Source organism: Trichechus manatus, unplaced genomic scaffold, assembly GCF_000243295.1.
Source record: "Trichechus manatus latirostris isolate Lorelei unplaced genomic scaffold, TriManLat1.0 scaffold00045, whole genome shotgun sequence".
NCBI classification, from domain to species: Eukaryota; Metazoa; Chordata; class Mammalia; order Sirenia; family Trichechidae; genus Trichechus; species Trichechus manatus.
In genome coordinates, this window is record NW_004443981.1 from 9720135 (window position 1) to 9740566 (window position 20432).

At 50.0% G+C, this 20432-nt stretch overlaps 1 protein-coding gene across 1 annotated transcript in view; it reads right to left on the minus strand.

Annotated features, from left to right (window-relative positions):
- Window positions 1-577: 577 nt before the first annotated feature.
- Window positions 578-20432, minus strand: part of ZNF839 (zinc finger protein 839) — a 20016-nt gene continuing 161 nt past the window's right edge. The window contains 8 exon segments of the mRNA XM_023731661.1: window positions 578-1772; window positions 2904-3039; window positions 3175-3315; window positions 5606-5755; window positions 6479-6556; window positions 10447-10680; window positions 13624-14508; window positions 20364-20432. The exon segment at window positions 20364-20432 is cut by the window's right edge and continues 101 nt beyond it. Coding sequence (XP_023587429.1) covers window positions 937-1772; window positions 2904-3039; window positions 3175-3315; window positions 5606-5755; window positions 6479-6556; window positions 10447-10680; window positions 13624-14508; window positions 20364-20432 — 2529 coding nt within the window. The 3' untranslated portion in view covers window positions 578-936.

A 20432-nucleotide genomic window follows, 5' to 3' on the forward strand; every position in this document is an offset into this window, starting at 1 on the left:
CATGATTCTGAAACCTTCCTTGGACTCGGACAGACATGGCTGTGGCAGTATGCTTGTCCATTTTCCCATTCTTGCCTATTCTGTAATATTCTTTGGACTCGGGCAGACATGCCTCTAGCAGCATGGTTGTCCGCGTCCCACTGTTGTCCTTTTGAATATATGCCGAATAAAACCTTCTTTTTACTTTAAAAAAAAAAAAGAAAAAGTTGCAGTCCAGTCGATTCCGACTCATAGCGACCCTACAGGACAGAGTAGAACTGCCCATAGGGTTTCCAAGGTGTGGCTGGTGGATTCAAACTGCCAGTCTTTTGGTGAGCAGCCGAGCACTTAACCACTGCACCACCAGGGCTCCTTTCCCATAATACAGCCAAGAAAAACGCTCCAGGAAAAGACCATACGTGGGTTACATGCGGGCATGGAGGGCCTGGGGCTCTGACTCAGCCCCGTCGCCGTGTGGAGCCCCAGAAGGTCGTCTTACTACTCATGCCTCATTTTCTCATCCACTAACTGAAAAAAACAACTTTCTTTCCCGCTTCCCGATAAAATGCTACCCAGAATGGCTAGCTTATTGTTATTTTTATTGAATCCAGAAGCAGCTTCCAATGTAGACCAAGTCGGGTGAAAAGGCAGCACGCTGTCGAGGAGGTGAGGGGACATAAATTTTGAGGGCCGGGAGCAGGTCAGATGATCAAGTAATAGTGGCAATGGTGCTCACTGCCCCAGTCATCAAAAGCTTCTAAGCGTTAGGCAGCATATCTGCCATCACTAGGATGGGCAAGTGAGAGAAGAAGGCAGACAGGTGGACGTTAAGACTTTATCCTTTATAAATAAAAGGTGCATTTGTGTCAGTATTCACATTAGAAAAATAAACATTGCTTGAAACAGACCTTCTTTGGATAAAATACATACAAATATAGGGCTGGTTCTGACTTGGTCTCACGGACAGGGCTCGGTCCCCATGCTGAGGAAGGCCTCCACGGCTCCTAAAGGAACACCTTCTGGCAGCAGGCCCATCTGCAGGGCAGGCCCCTCCGCCTCGGTCACTATGACAACGTCCTCCTCCCGAGTCACGACCGTACCTGGATGGGACAAGATGAGCCCATCTGAAGTTTGAATAAAAATCTGCTCCTGTCCCTGAGAAAACAACTCATGGCACCCATTGGGGACTTCGAAAGTCACGGCTTCACCTACGGCGACAACGTTCTCCAGCTCTGTCTGCTGAGCAGCCTCCTCGGCCCTGCAGGAGAACTGGCTCCAGTCCCCCATGTGGCTTCCAAGACCCCTTGCAGCCAACTGCAACCCATCCAGGCTGGGCTGAGGCCCTGGCCCGGAAGCAGTCCTGGAGGCATGGTCTACCGGCGGGGCCTCCGGGGACAAAGCTGTCTTGGATGGCAGGGTTGTGACAGCAGTGAGTGTGACAGTGCTGGGGCTGGGCTGCCGGCCATCTGGGTGGGAGGCGCACGCACTGCCAAGGTTCCCGACCCCTGCATTCCTGGTACCACCAGGCGGCAGGGACCCTAGCCCTCCACTGGACACCAGGGTGCTGCAGAGGCCTGAGCCACATGGGCTGCCTCCGGGGCTCTGGCCTGAACACTCCTGAGCATCCTGGGGCAGGAGAGCTGAGCCCACAGACCCACTCTGGGCATCTATGTCAGCAAACGCTCTCAGCTGCTGGCCAGCAGGGAACACGCTGCGACCGCTGGGAGGACCTGCTGCTGGATGGGCTTCTCCACAGTGGTGGGACGAGTGCCCGTTGACTTGAGGGCCACCACCTAAAGGTTCAGAAGAGCAGGATAAGCACCTATGTGTCGCGTTACGGCCTCGTCACTACTCACTCTCCAAAATACACATCCAAATTAATTCTCTTGCCAACAAAAAATCAAAACATAAACTCCCCTGGCTATGTGGGATTGGCAGCAAATTTGTCTTGTATTAGTCCTTAGTATCTATTCAGAAAGACAAATATTGCATTAAAAATACATTCCCAGAGTTGTTGAGCAGTGTAATTTTTTCTCTACCCTGAATGAATGACGGGCGGTTATGAACCCGAGGGCTTTTCAAAACCTGTGTGTCCACCCTCCCGATCCACTGTTGGACTCATGGGGGATGCCCAGGCCTCTGTACTTCAAAAACACCTCCCCGGGTGATCCTCACACCCCATAAAGAACCATGCCCTGAACATGACCAGCTGGAGGGCCAGGAAGCCCCCTTACTCATCACCGAGTCCTGCCCCGGCCACAGTGCAGGGCACACATGAGACCCTCAGAAAGTGCTTGTGAAATTGTGCTGACTGCAGGATAAGCGTGGATGAAGTGTAAAGAGAAAATACAGGCTAATGAAGGGGGAGGGTGTGCTCCAAACAGGTGCCAAGGGCGCTTCACTCTCCTCCTTCTAGGGACTTACATCCCCATTGGGGTGGATGAAGTCCCAAGTTCAAAAGCAGAGAAAGCCTCTTCCAATTTGAGACCTTTGGATCAGGCAAGGTAGCATCAGCTCTCCAGGATGCTAGAAAGTTGCATAACCATTCTCGGTGTGCCATACTGTTCAAAGTGTCTAGCTGACAGGCTCTGGCTAGAGCAAGACTAAAAGCAAGAACGTGTCTTGTTCTCAAGTGTCAAATGACAGCCAACTCTCATGAAAGCCAAGCCACACGAAATGTGTCCTTGGTTCCCAGCCCCTTCTCTCAAGTCCACCCAACCCTCTCTGGACCCTCCTGGGTTCAGTCACTCACCCCAGGAGGTGGCTCTTCACTTCAAAGGAACTCAAGAAAAGCTCAAAGACCTCAAGACTCATAGGGAATGAAGACAGAACCTCAGAACACTGGGGAGCTGGGGCAGAACTTCTGAGAAACCAGAGGTCTCTTAAATCGCACCCTGGGGGCACACACTACACCAGCGTCGTACCTTCCCTGGCGGCTGGGGCACGCCCGGTCCTGGGCCTCTCCTGGCCTCTTCTGGGGGCAGCTAGAGGCTCTGTGGCATCCTTGGGCACACACCCTCTTCTGGTCCTTTTCACCGAGGCCAGTACCTCCTCTGTGACCTGTGGAGAGACGACCCAATCACTAGGATGGTGAAGAAACAGGCAGACCTGCCCCTCTTCCCAGACAACAGTGTTGCGAGCTTAGGAAGTCAACCCGCAATCATGCAGCTGGGTGTCCCCTCAGCCCAGGCCTACCTCACTTTCCCGCTTTTGTCCGCCAGCCGCCACCAGCTCCGCCCTGTCCGCCTCTCCGCCAGTGCGCCCGCCTGGAAGGCCGTCTGTGCGTATTGCTCTTTCCCTCAGGAACTCTTCAGTGATTCCCAATGACTCAGCAACCTGAGGAAAAAGGGCTTTTACCGACTGAGTCGTGTCCTCCCCCATATGTGTCGGAATCCTTACCTCCCACCTCTGGATGTAATCCCATTTGGGAACAGGGGTTTCTTTGTTATGTTAATGAGGCCACCCCAGTGGTAGGGTGTGTCTTAAACCAATTACTTTTGAGATCTAAAAAGAGCAGATTAGGAACAGAAGCAAGCACAGGTGGGGGAAGACAGATGCCACGCCCCATGAAGATTGCCAAGAACCCAGGACTAGAAGCTGAAAAGACACAAGGACCTTCCTCCTGAGCTGACAGAGAAAGAGAGCTTCCCCTAGAGCCGGTGCCTGAATTCAGACTTCTAGCCTCCTGAGCTTGAGAAAATAAACTTCTGTTCCTTAAAGCCACCCAGTAGTGGTACTTCTGTTACAGCAGTACTAGGTAACTAAGGGGCTAACAGCGGGAAGCTTTACCCAAAACACACAAGCACCCAAAGCATGTCAACACAGAAGAGTTAAGTGACTGAATTTCAATCCATGAAGTCCCTCTGTACAGTGAAGTGCCGTCTAAACAATGAGCACAATGAAAATAAGTATAAAGTCAGACGAAATAGCTGATAGAATGGATCATTATCAAAACCAGAAGGTTCTATGTCGGCATATTTTGGAAGAGGACACTAAAAAGGTTTAAAATTTTTTTTTAAAGAGCTCTCTTTAGTGCTATCAAAAGCTTAATATGTTAGTTTGATACCAAAGTAACTTCCTTGCCCGTTATTCCTCCTTCTTTGCGCCCCCACTGGCATCTTTTCGGGAAAATAGTCCTGCATATACCACAGCGGGCGGAGGGGGCGTGGCTTTGGGGCCTGGGAGAGCCAGGGCGGATCCAGCTCCTCTGCTCACTGGCCGTGGGACCTCAGCAAGCCACCGATCATCTCCAGTCTCAGTTTCCTTGTCCATACGAGAGAGATGACAGCTGCCTTGAAGGGTTTTCATAAGGACTAGATTAGATTCCATATGCAAAGCACTAGCAGATGACGGAGACAGACGGATACTAGACACGGAATATGGCACAGCACACGGCTGGCGGCGGGCAGGGAGAACGGCAGCAGAGGCTGCTAAAGTGGAATCAGGGTCAGGCAACTCGGAGCTGACCAGCTTGACAGGGCCCCTTACAGACTGAGCCACTGTCGTTGCTCCAAAGAGGCCACAGCACAGCTGAACCGCCTACAAATGATGGATGTGATGGGGTGCCCGGCCTTCACGCTCTCATTTAATTTACAGCTTAGAAACCATGGAGCCTATGACGGTCAACCAGGGCGACTATGGAGGCTCAGCAGAAAACCCTTTTTAAATATTATACAATTTAAGAAATTAAAATATGAAGTTTTCCTAGGGAATATACTAAATACTGAATTTGTGTAAAATTAACAATGACCATAAAAAGCCAAAAACAAACGAACAAAAAAACCATGTGTTATATTCCGGTTTGGATCAAGACTTCTTGCTACCGAAGCGTCATAACACGTAAGTGCTAATTCTGCTAGTAACAGAGAGGCAGATCCGTGGGCTTAGTAGATGCCAAGAGCAGGTGAAGGCAACATGGCCTTTTTAAGCATTCCTTATTGCTGTCCATGTGGTGGTTAATGTTTTAAATAAACAGGGGTATTTACAACCATGGCACTGCGAGAGCCAGAAAGGACGACGGAATTTAGAGCTTTCTTTGGACAGAGGTGGAAACTGAGACCCAGAGAAGCCCAGGGGCTCTGTGATCAGTGTCTGCATCAGCCAAACCCTGACCGGCCGAGGTCCTGATCTTGAGGGGGCTGTGTCTCCTGGTTGCACACTGTCGAGGCCTGGAACAACGATCTGACCACACGATGTGCTCCAGCCTCAGCAAAGGGTATTCTCTACAAGTCAAACCCACGTCAGTTCCAAACATGTTTGTAAAGAACCTAACATCGCTAAATGCAATTTAGAAATGACAATGACACTGAAATGAGCACTATCGGTCCCTGTGTAACCTGTCGCCAAAAACCTACATGAAGAAGGAAGCGACCCACCAAGATATTAACTGTGACCGTCGGTGAGCGGGAGGCTGATGGGTGTTTTAGCTCGTCTGCATTTCTGAGTTTTCTACAACAAGTATTTGTTGCTTAAGAAAAAAATCCATTTGATGGAAAAAAGAGCCAAAAAGATGTTGACTATGAAGATGCCACTACCAAACACAGCGCCCCCCACTCCCCTTTGCTGACGGACCCCCTTCCCTTGGCTAACTAAGAGCAAAGCTCTTCGGCCCACGTGAGCGCATTACCTTACTGTTGTTTATTTCCAGGGGCTCCAGAGAACGCGGACCAGAACTACTGAGGTAATCCTGACACATCTTCTTAACCATTTTATGCAACTCTTCAAACTCCTTATATACGGCTGGGAACAAAGGCTTCGCTAGATGACTTCTTTCAACCTTAGTGAAGAGAAGATGACCGGAAATGTCTAAACCCGAGGCGATGATACAGGAAACACAGAGGGAAGCTGACGCTATGGAAGGACACGGCCCCTCAGTGTCAGCGGCAGCATTTCCGTCCCTCCCCGTGAGGCGGCTGTGTCCAGGCGCTGTGCTCTGCGCCGGGGGAGTCAGGAACGGGGCCCCCGGGATGACCACACAGAGGAACGTGGGGCCAGCTCCAGGAACTCCAGGAAGACAGCCGAGGGAGCAGTGAGGGCGCAGAAAGGCCCAAGGGCGCCCGTACCCAAGCCTGGCAGGCAGGAGGAGGGCCAGCCTTCGGTCCCAAGGGGCACTGCTAGTGCCCCCTGGACTGCACCTGCCATTCATGGAGTGTGGGGCGCAGGCCCCCCAGTCTCACTGCCAGAGTGGGCTCATCAGAGAGCAGAGCCTGGGGCTGTGGGGTCCACGAGGGCAGATGGGACCGGGAGATAAATGCGTGAGGGCCGGCAGCAGTTTGCTGTGGCCCCTCTTGCTGTCCCCATTCCCCACACTACCACAGTCCAGGGCGAGACAAGTGGCCGGCCAAAGAGACCCTGCCATGTGTCATCTGGCCCACAGCCAGGTGCTCAGCCGTGACGAACACTGTCCTCCAGCTCTGTCCCAGAGACAGAACAATGCCAGCCAGGTTCCTGCTAGGGTCAGTAACTTGAAACCAGCCCAGATACCATTTAGAAGACTCACCTTCATCAGAAGAAATTCATACACGGTCACAAGCGGAGTCAGCTGAGGTACATCCTCCTGGTCACACTGCTGGGGGAACTACAGAAGAAGACGTTTGACATCTCTGAACGTCCCTCAAGAGTTTCTTAACAGCCAACAAGTTGATGCAACACAGAACATAAAAGGCGGACTGTGTCCAGGCCCTGTGATGGGTAACTGTGGGCCCCACCCTCTCCGGCTGGCCAACTAGTGCAGAGATGAGACACAAACCAAGAGAGGGGCACGCAACAATGAGCAACGGCAGGAGTGAGGCAGGAGCCCGGGTGAAGACGAGGCTGTCTGCAGGGGCTCAGGGGAGAGGAGAGCGGCACAGTGCCTGCAGGACTGAAAGGCAGCCCAGGGCCAGGGTGCAAGGGGCCCAAGAGCTTGGATTTCTTTCTACAGGCACCAAAGGAGAGAGATTTTGGCACTCACTGGAACAAGGGTGCAGAGAAGGGCCTGGAGGCAGCAGTCAGGAGACTCTAGCCGGAGTGCAGGCTCCAGAAGATGTGGACCCAGGTGGGACAGGATGGGCATGAGGGCATGGAGGACGCAGGCGGGATGGGGTGGACATGAGGGCATGGTGGACCCAGGTGGGACAGGGTGGGCACCAGGGCACAGTGGGCCCAGGTGGGACAGGGTGGGCACAAGGGCACAGTGGACCCAGGTGGGACAGGGTGGGCACAAGGGCATGGTCCTCAGGGCTGAGAGAGCATGGACATGGAGGGGGGAGTGAAAGAGAAAGAGGAATCAGAATGTCTCTGGGGCCTCCAGGCTGGATCTCTGGGCAGACGGAGCTGCCCCTGACCATGTGGGGGCAGGATAGGAAGCCAGCTTGTGAGCAGAGAAGGTGGTTCTGCTCAGACATGAAAGAGGCTGAGGGGTCTCCAGGGCGCAGGAGGAGATGTTTGCAACATGAGCTCTGCTGCTCTGGAGGGAAGTCGGCACAGGAAGCAGGGGTAAGAGTCGGCATAGGGCAGATGGTCCATGAAACCAGAATGGGTGAGGTGACCCAGGGAGGCAAGAAGTGAGAAGCTGACAGTCTTAGAAAGACAGTCTTCTGAGGCACAGGGAGGTGATGGTGCCTCAGAGGTCATGAGACCGGGCTCAGGAAGAGAGGAGCTAAAAAGAACTATGTTATGGATTGAACCAAATCCCCTCAAAATATATACTAGAATCCTAATCCCAATGCCTGTGGATGTAATCCTGTATGGAAATAGTTTTCTTTGTTATAATAATGAGGCCATGAGTGTAGGGTGTGCCCTAAACCTAATCACTTCCAAATTATAAAAAGAATAGATCAGATACAGAGGCACACGGGGGAAGTCTGTGTGAGGACTGTCTACAGGCCAAGGAGCCAGAACACCCACGGTTACAGACAAGGAAGGAATCGGCACAGCCAAGGCCCTGATTTGCACTTTTAGCCCCTAGAACTGTCAGAAAATAAACCTCTGTTCTTTAAAGCCCCCCTCTTGGGTACCTCTGGGACGGCAGCCCCAGGACACTGAGACGAACTGGAAGGGGTTGGGAGGAGAGGCACGATGCTCAGAAAACAGTCAGAAGAGCCAGAGGGCAACTTTTCATTTGCAGGACAAAAATGTTTTATTATGAATTTCAAAACCCGTGAGGTAGAGAGCCCTATCTCGTCTACCTGTAGCGTGGGAAGGTCAGAACACAGGGGTCCCTCACACAACCTGGCCTAAATTCTGAATGAGCTTATTTAACACCAGCCCACACGGAGCTCCTCAATCCTCAGCTGGCACTCAGCCCGCCTGACAGCTCTGCCGGGCAACTCTGGTTTGCACTCGTCTTTCTCCCTGACCAGAGTTTACACCGTGAATGCAGGGGCCGCATCTGTCTTGTGACCACTGTGCCCTCAACACCCAGAGCAGGGCCTGCCGCTTGGTGGACACTTGGTGTGTAAACATGTGTTTCTGGAAAATTCTCATCTGTAAGAGTCAGACAAAGGTCCTGTTTAAAGAGCCCTCAAATTTTCTGTGTGACAGATGTGGCCATGCAGATCAAGCTGACATCACCATCACAACAGAGTCACTGCTGGGTGGGCCAGCTGGCCTCACTGATCCCAGAACGCCCCTCACATACCCCTACTCAGTCAACACCAAACAACTTAGATTCACATTCTTATCTGCCTCCTACCTGCGAGGTGACTTAGTGCAAGTCATTTAACCTCGCTGAGGTATAGGTTCCTCACCTATAAAGTCAGGAGAGCGGTTGTTGTGGAATGAATGAAGTGAGGTGTGCCTGGGACAGTGGTTGTTGTGGAATGAATGAAGTGAGATACACCAAGAGAGTGGCTGTTGTGGAATGAATGAAGCAAGGTGTGCTTGGCACTCGGCACCGTGCACCAGGGTTTAGGCAGCGGTTAAGCGCTTGACTGCTAAACAAAACATCGGTGGTTCAAACCCACCAGCCGCTCCATGGGAGAAAGATGCAGCAGTCTGCTTCCATAAAGATGACAGCCCTGGAAACCCTACGGGGCAGTTTTACTCTGTCCTACAGGGTCACTGTGAGTTGGAATCATGGGTTTGGTTTTTTGGGTTTTTTGGAGCTGCCACACAGAAAGGGTTTGACAAACGATGGCAGCCATTTTGAATGGAAAATGAAGGAAACAAGCCAAGGACTACTAAAAACCCATCACCTGGGAAGATCATTCTACAAGCCAAATTGGGAGCAAAGATAACTCACCAGGGCTTGCACTGGCAGCAGAAACATGTAACATCCCATTTTGCCCAGGAAACCTTCCAGGAAATCCACTTCCTCTCTGAGAATCACATCCTCCTGTGTGTAGGAGGCTGGAAGCCCTGAGCCCCTGACAGCCACTCTTTCTCAGGCCATTTGGCTCATTAACACATTATCTCGGGCTCTCTCTTAACATTTTTCACATCTTTTCTTTAAAATAAAATATGGCCATTACCAAGCAAATACATACACTCCTAGCCAAAAACCATCTGGGTAAGTTTAGGGTCCTACCTTCCCAAGTCAATTCAATTAAACTCAATATCAATAACCTACTTTGGAGGGACTGGGAATGGGAGACTCTAGGGTCCAAAAGTTGAAACTTCTTTGATTCCTTGAAGCTTTTTATGGAAAAACAGAAAACAATTTCTGGTGTTTTCTAAACTGCTTTCATGTGAACACAAGTGTTATGGATTGAACTGTGTTCCCTAAAAATGTGTGTTGATTTGGCTAGGCCATGATGCCCAGTATTGTGTGACTGTCCACCATTTGGTCATCTGATATGATTTTCCTATGTGTTGTAAATCCTAGCTCTATGATGTTAATGAGGCAGGGTTAGAGACGGTTATGTTAATGAGGCAGGACTCAATCTACAGGATTAGGCTGTATCTTGAGTCAATCTCGTTTGAGATATTAAAGAGAGAATCAAGCAGAGAGGAGCGGGACCTCCTACAATAAAGAAAGCAGAGCTGGGAGCAGAGCGCGTCCTTTGGACCTGGAGTCCCTGCACTGAGAACCTGCTAGACCAGCGGAAGATTGATGACAAGGACCTTCCCCCAGAGCCGACAGAGAAAGCCTTCCCCTGGAGCTGGTGCCCTGAATTTGGACTTCCAGCCTCCTAAACTGTGAGAGAATAGATTTCTCTTTGTTAAAGCCATCCGCTTGTGGTATTTCTGTTATAGCAGCACTAGATGACTAAGATAACAGGCTATAATTATTCCCAAATGTATAAAGGCAAGCAGCTCGTGGAGCTACAGCTGAGGCCTAGGGTCATTTGGAACAGGTAAGGTTCTGAGTTATTGCAGATAACACTGTCTTTGAATTCATTACAATATTTCATCCAAGTACACCTCAGGTGAATTATCAGTTGATCTGAGTATTTTAGTTTGAAATTCCAAAAGCTTACAGTGAACTACAATGGACCACGCCAGTGCAACACCTGAGCTCAAGCACAGGGCTATCAGGCGATGTACCTCCTTGAACCTGGCTTTGCTCCTTGCTGCGCTCTGCTCCTCTTTGGCTCCAGGGTCCACAGGCGGCTGAGCGGCTCCACTCTGCTGGAGGGCAGCTACACTGGACTTGGCAGGGACCTTGGAATATCCACCTCTTCTGGGTCCTGGGTGTCTCCCTGGTCCCCAAAGTGCTGAATAACTTTCATTTTCTGGTTCAGACACCAAAGCCTCTTCAACTTCTACAGACTGACCATTCTAAATGAATGCACATCCAAAATACAAAACAAAATAATCATGCTTTACTATGTCACAATGGAAACGTTAAAGCAGTAAAATGTCAAGTCAAAAGCAAGGAACTTGCAAAATTGTTTCTTCTTTGCATAATTAAGACATATTAACTATGGTCAGTGTGTCTTAACAAAGCACCTCTTTAGGATACTGGGTAAAGTATTAGCCAGCCAGTAAGTCTGGGCCAGCAGACTGTAACCCTGGGGTATTGCCCAAAATGAAACAAAGCTTCTCTGACATTACCTTCATCTTGAAAACGGACCCAAATTTTATATTCTAATTCACAACTTATCCATGGCCTTTTAAAAAAAATTATTATTTTACCTGAGGTATATTTCTATACCATAAAGTTCACCATTTTAAAGTGTACAATTCAGTGGCATTTAGTACATTTCATCAGTGCTATCTAATTCCAAAACACCCTCATCACCCCAAAATGAAACCCTGTGCCCATTAGTGGCCACTCCCAGCCCCCCAACCCTACAGCCCCTGGCAACCACTATTTACTTCCTATCTCTATGGGTTTGTATGGCTTTTTAAAGAGAATTCTGGATCTGACATATTTTGTTTCCTCATTCCTTCCCCATTCCCTGCTCTGTAAATAGGAATAATAATATATTACACCTCCCAGGACTGTTGGAGGGTCAAATGCTTTCCATGAGACGGTGGGCATGTGGATGTTCTCCCCAGTCTTAGCTACCATTCTCACTGGGCCCCAAAGAACCTGCCCTCTACATATCCAATTACAGTGGATGCTTCAGGAGGTACTGGGCGAGGGCTTCAAACTGGTTCTGCTCGGTTCAGTCATGGTCTACAAAGTGAAACTCAAACAGATCTGAATTTTTTAAATGTGGGTGAAGTGGAACCATAACCATAATGGGAAAAATTACAGGTCAAAGCCCTGCTAGAAACTTAATCTCCCTATTCGAAAACAAGGGCAGCGTGTGAGTTGCATAGCAACCAATTCTCTTGACTGGCAGAGTCAGAAACAGCCACGCCCCGCTCAAAGATGGTGGCTGGCTGCCCCGCTTTGAATGTGTGTCGCTCTCCACAGTCCTGGCAAGAATCCAGCCTCATGCATCAGGGTCCTGAAAGGGCTCACTATGACTCTTTTGAGTCTCACGTTCCAGGGCTTCGACCCATAATTTTTCCCATTCTGCTTATTGCTCTGCTTCACCCAAATTTTAAAAATTTGGGTCTGTTCTGATTTCGCTTTGTCGACCATGACTGAAATGGTCTGAACCAGTCTGAAGCCCTGAACCGGGTGTATCCATGGCGTTAAGCACCACATAGCCCTCCACGGCAGACCCCTCTGCATCCCAGCAGTCAGAGGGGGTGAGCTCAGGGCCCCTCGGCCTCACAAGCAACCTGGATGGCCACCACTCCCAAGGCCAGGTGCCTATGTTCAGGAAACAGAGTATCCAGAAGTTTCTTTTGCTCTGCTGTAGGATTCCTTTATTGAAGGAAGTAGGAAGTGCCAGGGTGAGGGTGATCGTTCAGTTTGTCTCAGACAGTCCTTGGTGTGTCTGCTGCTCCTTGCAATTATGAACCATGCCCCTTTCACTCTCGAAACATCCTGGTTTAGATGATAAACCATATGGTCACCCCAGCCCTAATACAACTTCAGAAAAACAGAAACAGAAAGGTTTTACAGAAGTTGAGTTTCTACCAGTAGTCAGTGGCTTAGAACCTCCTAAGAGGCAGCCTCATCTAGAGTGTGGGCTTTGGAAAGAGAAGACCAGGGTCTAATTCCCACCCTGGACAGATTCCGAGACACACCGTGACCTGAGGGGGGAGACAGTTAGTCATCCCTGCTGAGCCTCACGGGCCTCATCTCAGGTAGGTGCCATGATGCCTACATTTCAGGGCTGTTGTAGGATTGAGAACATGTATCTAATCCTCCTAGCCCACAGCCTGCCTAAAGCAGGCATACAATGTAATGCAGCACAGGAAGTTATTGTTGTTATTAGGGTAATGCTACAGGGGAAGGTGATTTATTGAATGCTAACACAAGGGCTGCCCCACGGTCCTACACCGGATCTCAGTACAGATCTCCAGGGCCCAGACATGTCTGCTCAGGCGCTCAGACCCTTGCCCACTGCAGGGGCACTGCGCTGTCCCCAGGAGGCAGGCACTCATTTTCCACAGTTTGTCACTACCACAAACTCCCATCAAATAATCACAGATTCCAGTGCTGGCTTTTCTACTTAACATTTCAAAAGCTACAAATTAACACTAATGTAATTACCTAGCCCGGAGCACAGACACACATACGAAAAAATGAGAGCAAACCCAGTCAAAGGAAACGGAAAGTGGGGTGAGGGGTGACTCGCAGAGACCTGCACGGGTGCGAGTGACCTGTCATTTTAAAACGACTCACACTGGGTACGACACACAACACAGCACGCGTGTTCGGTGACCTGAAATTCCCGTAAATTTTGCTGTGGTAATGCAAACTCATGGTGGCTTCTTCTGCTTTGTTTTATGGGAGTCTGGGAAGGGATGAACGGGGAGGGGAAGCACTAAGCAGCGTGTCACTGGTGATGCTCCGGGAAGCACCACCCGACCACCCCAATACTGACTTTCCCCAGACCCTGTCATGTCAGCGTCAGATGGGAGTGTGGTTTTACGGGGCTGGCTTTCACTGACCAGGCCTAAGAACCCATGGCGTTCCATCAGACATGCTCACTAGATTGTGCGGATGAACAGGAGAGCTCAGGGCCCTTTAGGCCACTGGTCCTCCGCTGGCTGGTGGCACTGCAGCCAAGGGTGCAGCTCTTGGGGGTGGGGAGGCCCTACAATGATGATTTTGTTCCCACTCCAGCCTCTGCCTGAACCCTCACCTGACACTGTCGAGGGGAATTTAGGACGGTAGACAGGAAGGGGACTGTCCACAGACAGAAAGGTTACCTGCAGTCCGCCCTGGGTGGACTCTGCCTCCGCGGCATGCTGCGAGAGGGCCCCTTCCTCACTTACGGTAGCGGGGTCGGACGCCTCCAGGGAGGCTGGGCCAAGGGTCCTATGATCCGCGCGCACCTCGGACAGCAGCACTGGGGGCTCCAGCTGGCCGTGGCCTGGGTTAAGTTTGAAGTGCCGGGCCAGCCCCCCTCTTCCTATGTACGACTTTTCACAGGTCTGACACTTAAAGGTTTTGGGCCGCAGGGAGCAACTAGAGAAGTCGAAGAGCGCCTCCTTCCCCCTCTGGTCTTCATCTTCCTCCACGCTGAGCTCTGCGTAGTCGTCAGAGTCTGATGGGTGGCCATCAGCCAAATCCTCCGTCTTGATGAATTTGTAGTCTTTGGCTTTATACTTGGGAGGTCGAGAGATCCGTCCAGAGCGGGTTTTCACTTTTAATGATTTTTTCATTTTCTCAGTATGTTTTGTATGCAAGTTGGAAATAAACACGTTTGCTGAACTGGGTGAAACAGACGTTAATGCTGGCACGTTGGAGGCTGGTGGAGGAGCCGACGTGGCTCCCTGTCCACTCGGAGCCCTGGGGGCCGTGGCTCTCTTCACAGGGACCGGGCTGAGGGTGGGCAGTGGTCTCTGCACAAACACCTGAATGGGAGGCTGAGGCGGGTTGCTCAGGTGACATGGCTGTGGCCCAGTTCTCAGCAGGGGTTGGACCCTGAGCAGCTGAGGGCTGTCAGTGCTGAGCCCCAGCAGGCTGTGGTTCCTCCCGGGGGGCAGGCCCGGCCGTGCCGTTCTGGGCTGGATGGAGGCCAGCGGGGGCAACGGCTTCTCTTGACCTTGTGTTTCTCCAGACGGTACCTTGACACAAATGGCTTCCAGTTGCTTAAATACAGAAAGAGGAGAACAGGAAAGAGAAAGAAGTATTATGCTTATCAAGGTATTGGCAATCTTGCTCTCGTCTTAAATCCACTATCCAAATTCCTTTTCCAAATTATAAAATATACCTTCCGTATGTGAAAATATATTGCCATGTATCTGTACTGTTTAAGGAAGTGTTTTGTAAACTTTTGTGACCACAGACCACAGTGGCACATTTTACATCACAGCCTAGTACACGCATACATAAACATTAGCTTATGCTAATGAAATACAAATTTCATAGAACTACTTATCACTTCTACATAAATGCCCTCTAATATTACCTATTCTACATGACTTTTTAATTCAGGACCCAGAAATAATACAGTGAAACCTGTGAGAGCTGGAACTCAACAGGACTACCTTGTTTTTCCAGGTTTCACAAGTTTTCCGCCTTTGACAGGGTGCAGTCTTGCCACTTTTCTATGCTTGTTTTAGTGGAAAATATCTGTCTTCCTTCTCTGACAGGTTTCCGCCTTACACAGGTTCCAGCTTTCACAGGTTTCACTGTAAAATCCTTTATAGTTTTTCCACATGTGCATTTACCTGGAGCTCTTAATACAACATACTGACTCAATTCAATATGTAGGCTCGTTAAATATATATAAAACACAAAACCCATTGCCATCGAGTTAATTCTGCCTCATAGTGACCCTACAGGACAGAGCAGAACTGCACCATAGGGTTTCCAAGGAGCGGCTGGTGGATTCAAACTGCCGACCTTTTGGTTACCAGCTGAACGCTTAACCACTGTGCCACCAGGCTCCTAAATATACATATATAACCAAAACCGACTGCAGTAGAGTCTATTCCGACTCCTAGCAACCCAACAGGACACAGCAGAACTACCCCAGAGGGTTTCCAAGGAAAAGCTGGTGGATTCAAACTGCTGACCTTTTGGTTAGAAGCCTAACCATAGCTCTTAACCCCTGCCCCACGAGGGATCCGCGCGCGCGCGCGTGTGCGTGCGTATCTATACGTGTGTGTGTATATATATATATATTTTTTTTTTAATAGAAATTGTTAGGAAACCAAAAAGCCATAAAGAACAATGTAACCCAAGCCCCGCCACTCACCTTAAGACATGCCACATAGGTACAGGTGAAGCCCTCTGCTATTCCCAATGTACACACACTTCCTCCGCCCTCCTCCCCAGGTAAGCCCTACCCTGGATATGCTAATTATCATAGTCATGCATTTTAGTATTTTAACTGCATATGTAGACATCCCTGGTAAATATGGAGTTCAGTTTTGACATGTTTTTAAACTTCATATAAATATATCATCTTCTGCACCTTGACCTTTTTTTTTTCAGTTTGTTTTTCTCACTCCCTTTTTTGCTGTGAAATCCCATGTTGCTGGGCGGAGCTCTCAGTGACCCACTTTCCCTACATAACGAGCACACCATTCTCCTTTGGGCAAACAGGTTGTTCCCAGCCCTCTGCTCCCGGGCTGCTCTGAACCTTCGGGGACGTGTGTCTGTGTGCATGGGAGCGTCTCCAAGGCATATACCGAGGAAGAAGCTGTGTATCTTTAACAACCTTTGCTTTTTTTAATCTACCAGAAGTTTAAATGCATATGCTTTTTGACGCAGCAATTCAATGCTAGGATTCCACGGGAAACACTCCCACAGGCACAAAGATGTGTGTCCTAGGAAGCTCAGGGCAGCACTGTGTCTAATAGCAAAGCACCCTCCAGCAGGGAGGGTGGTCTTCAACATCCCACGAACATTTGCTGAGCAGGACCACGTGCCAGACACTGTGACAGGAGTTAGGGATACAGCAAAACAGGCAAAGCTCCTGCCCTCAGAGCAGAGATAACGGGCCTCTTCCTCCAGGTAGAGGAAACAGATGATTTTACCACTCACCCTGGCAGTTCTGACACTGTGGGCCAGGGACTCTCTGTGGGGGCTGTCCTGGGCAGTGTGGGACATTTAGCAGCATCCCACAAGATGCCAGTAACACCCTCAACTTGTGACATCAAAAACGTCTCCAGACGTTGCCAAATGTCTCCAGCGGGACAAAGTCACCCCCGGCTGAGAACCACTAATCGAAAGCCACCAAAAGTCCTCTTTGGACTCAACTCGCCACCCAGTGGAAAGTCAATAACATCACAGGGCAGAATGAAAACCCTCACTGCAATCACGTTTGAATACATCTCGTCTGAGTGACTCACTACAAATAAAGATGATTCAACACTTCGGTTTCTGAAGTGTACAGAGCTGGTGCCAGTGCCCCGCGAGCCTGCAGTGTCCCTGGGCCACTTATGGGTCAAATGACAACTGGATTTACTTTACATTATCTTTCAAGACCCATACTGTTTCATTTTACTACCAGTCACTTAGAATGTTTCTCTAAGCTCTTGGGACATCACTATGTAATGCCACTGAACACACACACATCAAATCCTACTGCTTTAGGATTATCACAGCGGCACAGCTGGTCTAATAACTTATTTATCTGCTCTCCAGACTGGCTTACCATGTGGGTATTACACTTGCTACTTTGTTATTATTTCTTTCAGCCAACTTTTATTAAGTGTCCCTGGACGCCCTCCACATAAGCCAGGTGAGCAGAGTCCTAGCCATACCCTCGAAGAGGTGGTGGTTCCCCTGCATGCCTCAGTCCCCAGCACACCTGCTGGATCGGGACTTCCTGGGGTGCACTCTGAGAAGCACCACGGAGATTCTGAAGATGGACAAGTTTCCCTAAGGAATGCAGGCAGGCAAGGCAGATGGGAAAGCTACATCATGGTACAGCAGGTGCAATGGCAGAGAACAGCCCAGGGTTGGCAGGCTTCCAGACGAGGTGATCTCTGAGGGGGTCTTGAGGGCTGGGTAGAATGTTCGCCAGGTGGAAAAGGGCATTCCGTGTGTAAGGGGAAACGTGCAAAGGCATGGACTCATCAGAAAGAGCCCCGTGTGTTAGACGGAACTGGAAATGTCCATGTGACTGGAACAAGGTGGGGTGGGAACGGGCAGACAAGAGTGAGACCTGACAATAGGGTAATGTCCGCTCGTTTGTGCTTCTGATCCCCTCTCCCCACGACCACACTTTTTGCCTGGGTTCTCTCCTGTTCCTCCCTGGAACACTGCCTCTCTACTTCTGCATTTTTCACTCAGACCCACCATTCCAAATCTGGTTCAGGTGCCACCTCTTCAACAAAGTCTCTAATCTCCTCGACCAGAAATCTCTCCTTTCCCCTAAACGCATTTCATCTTTATCTGTCTCTTTATCTATAGTTTTCTGACCCTGTCTAGAAGTCATCTGGGTCAAAGTACACACGTGGTTTGTCTTCATGGACTTTGTGGCAGAGTTGGGGCTCAGAATATCAGCTGAATGGGCCACAAAGGTACCACATTATTGTGAATGCAGGCAGAATTTATGCCATCCCAATTAGATTAGCTACAGAACACAGTCCCATCCTGCTGCCTACCCTTGATTAAGTCTGCTTTCACTTTATGGAGAGGGTGTCATTTTTGGACTCTTTCCCAAGTTGCTGCATGTCACGGATTGAATTATGTCCCCCAAATATATGTGTCAACTTAGCCAGACCATGATTCCCAGTATTGTGTAGTTGTCCTCCATTATGTGATCTGATGTAATTATCCTCCATTTTGTGGCATGCTGTAAACCCTAACCTTTATATGTTAAATAGGCAGGATCAGTGTGGGGTATATCTTGAGTCACAGCCTTACAAGAGGGTGTGGCTCAAGTCACACCCTTGCTTGATCACATCTTTTATCTTGCAAGAGATAAAAGGAGAGAGAAGCAAGCAGAGAGTGTGTGGGGGGGGAGGGGACTCACTACCACTAAGAAAGAAGAGTCAGGAACGGAGTGCATCCTTTGGATCCGGGGTCCCTGCGCTAAGAACCTCCTAGATCCAGGGGAAGACTGATGCCAAGACACATGGAGATCTCCAAGGAATGCCAGGCCTTCAGATGTTGAAAGGAGATAAGGACCTTCCCTCAGAGCTGACAGGGAAAGCCTTCTGCTAGAGCTGATGCCCTGAATTCAGACTTCTAGCCTTCTAAACTGTAAGAAAATAAATTTGTTTGTTAAAGTCATCCACTTGTGGTACTTCGGTTATAGCAGCAGTAGATAACTAAGACACCATACCAAATCTAAAAAGCCATTTCCATATGGCCACATTTGGTGGGGTGGGGTGAGGTGTGCACAGGCCATGGAATGCAGCCACAGCGTGGTGGCGGGGTGGTCTTGGGCAAAGTCACTCAACCTCTGAGCTTGTTCCTCATCTATAAAAGCTGAAACAACCCTTTTGTGTGGTTGCTGAGAATTAGGCAGGCCAGCATGGTGCCCTCTGCACTAGACAATCACTGTGACCCCTTCCTGGAGGCAGTGGGTGGGGCCGTGTAATCCTCTGACTCCTCAGCCTCGCTGCTGCACAGCCTGTGGGGGAGGCATCTGGCTCTTCTGCAGAGAATACAAACCAGAGCTCATCCAGCCAACCATTCCACCTGCAAATGAGGAACCAAAATCCAAAGCCACTGACTGATTCAAGATCACATCTCTAGGAGAATCGTACTCATCTTCCCAAACTTTAGTGAGAGATAACACTCCAGTCTTGATGGCAAACTGCGTACACCCTCCACCAATCAGTTGCCGTTCAGCAGATTCCAAATCATGGCATCCCCATGTGTGCAAAGTAGAACTGCTCCATAAGGTTTTCATGGCCATGACCTTTCAGAAGCAGTTTACCAGGCCTTTCTTCTGAGATGTCTCTGGGTGGGTCTGAACTGCTCAGCCGTTTGTACCACCCAGGGACTCCAGGTATACCCTAAGCTGCCAAAATCACTCAGTCATTACATAAATCAATCAGTCAACCAACCAACAGAATCAAGGTTTTTGATTTTATTCTTCACCCTCTTTTTTCTAGTGGAAGAAACGTCTCTATGGCAACTTGGGGTGGGGGGGAAGCATTTTGTCATTAACCACCCCAACACAGAAAAGGATTGTGATTTTACAGATGATGCGTGGACCCTCTAGGCTTGGGACATCCATGTCTTAGATCCAACTCTCCCAGCAGCCAAGAGCTGTGTGATCCTGGACAGTCCCACTGTGTGACAGTGTTTTGTAGCTTACAGAGTGCTTTCGCATACTTCATTCATTAAGAAGTTACCATCCTTCACTCGTTAAGAAGTTACCCAGAGCCCACTGTGTGTCGGGCACTGTGCTGGGTAGTGGGGTTACAGACCAGTCACGGCCTCTCAAAAACTACTACAACGTGCTTAATTCTGTTCACAGTCCCAGTCTTAGCAATTGCTGTGCCTTTGGCCAGAAAAGCTCTTTACCTTCGCTCCTTTTAATCCATTTGGGTCTCAGCTCCAGTGTCAGGCCTACCAGACTCCTCACTCTAACGCAGCCCTCTGGTCACTCCCTGCCCCTGCCTCATATTCTTCATTGACTGTGTTCAAGGCTGCCCCTCCTGTTCCTTGGACCTCGCCTGGAACAGTAAGCGCTCAATAAATGCTGAATGAATTAACACAAGCCTGTTCGGGAGCTAGGCCGGCACATGGGCGCCCTGGGTAGAGGAGGCATGAGGGCTTCCCAAGCAGAGGACCCAGCGAGGCAAACGCTCCGATAGCGAGACGTGTCCGAGATGCTGACCGCGCTGGGGCGGTGACAGGTGGGGTCGAAGTGCCATCCCTAAGGAGCTCAGCTTTGGGGCGCCCTGAGTTTCACCGCGGGCGGAGACTGGCCTCTTGGGCCGGGCACCTATAAGGCCGACGAGGAAGTGAAGCAGGGGCGCGGCCGGCCGCCCCCGAGCCTCAGTTTCCCCAGTCCCTCCCGGTGTCTCACCTGGGGCGGCAGCAGGCGCAGCGGGCGCGGGGGCTCGTCGCCCGGGCCCCGCTGCAGGGCGGCCTGTTG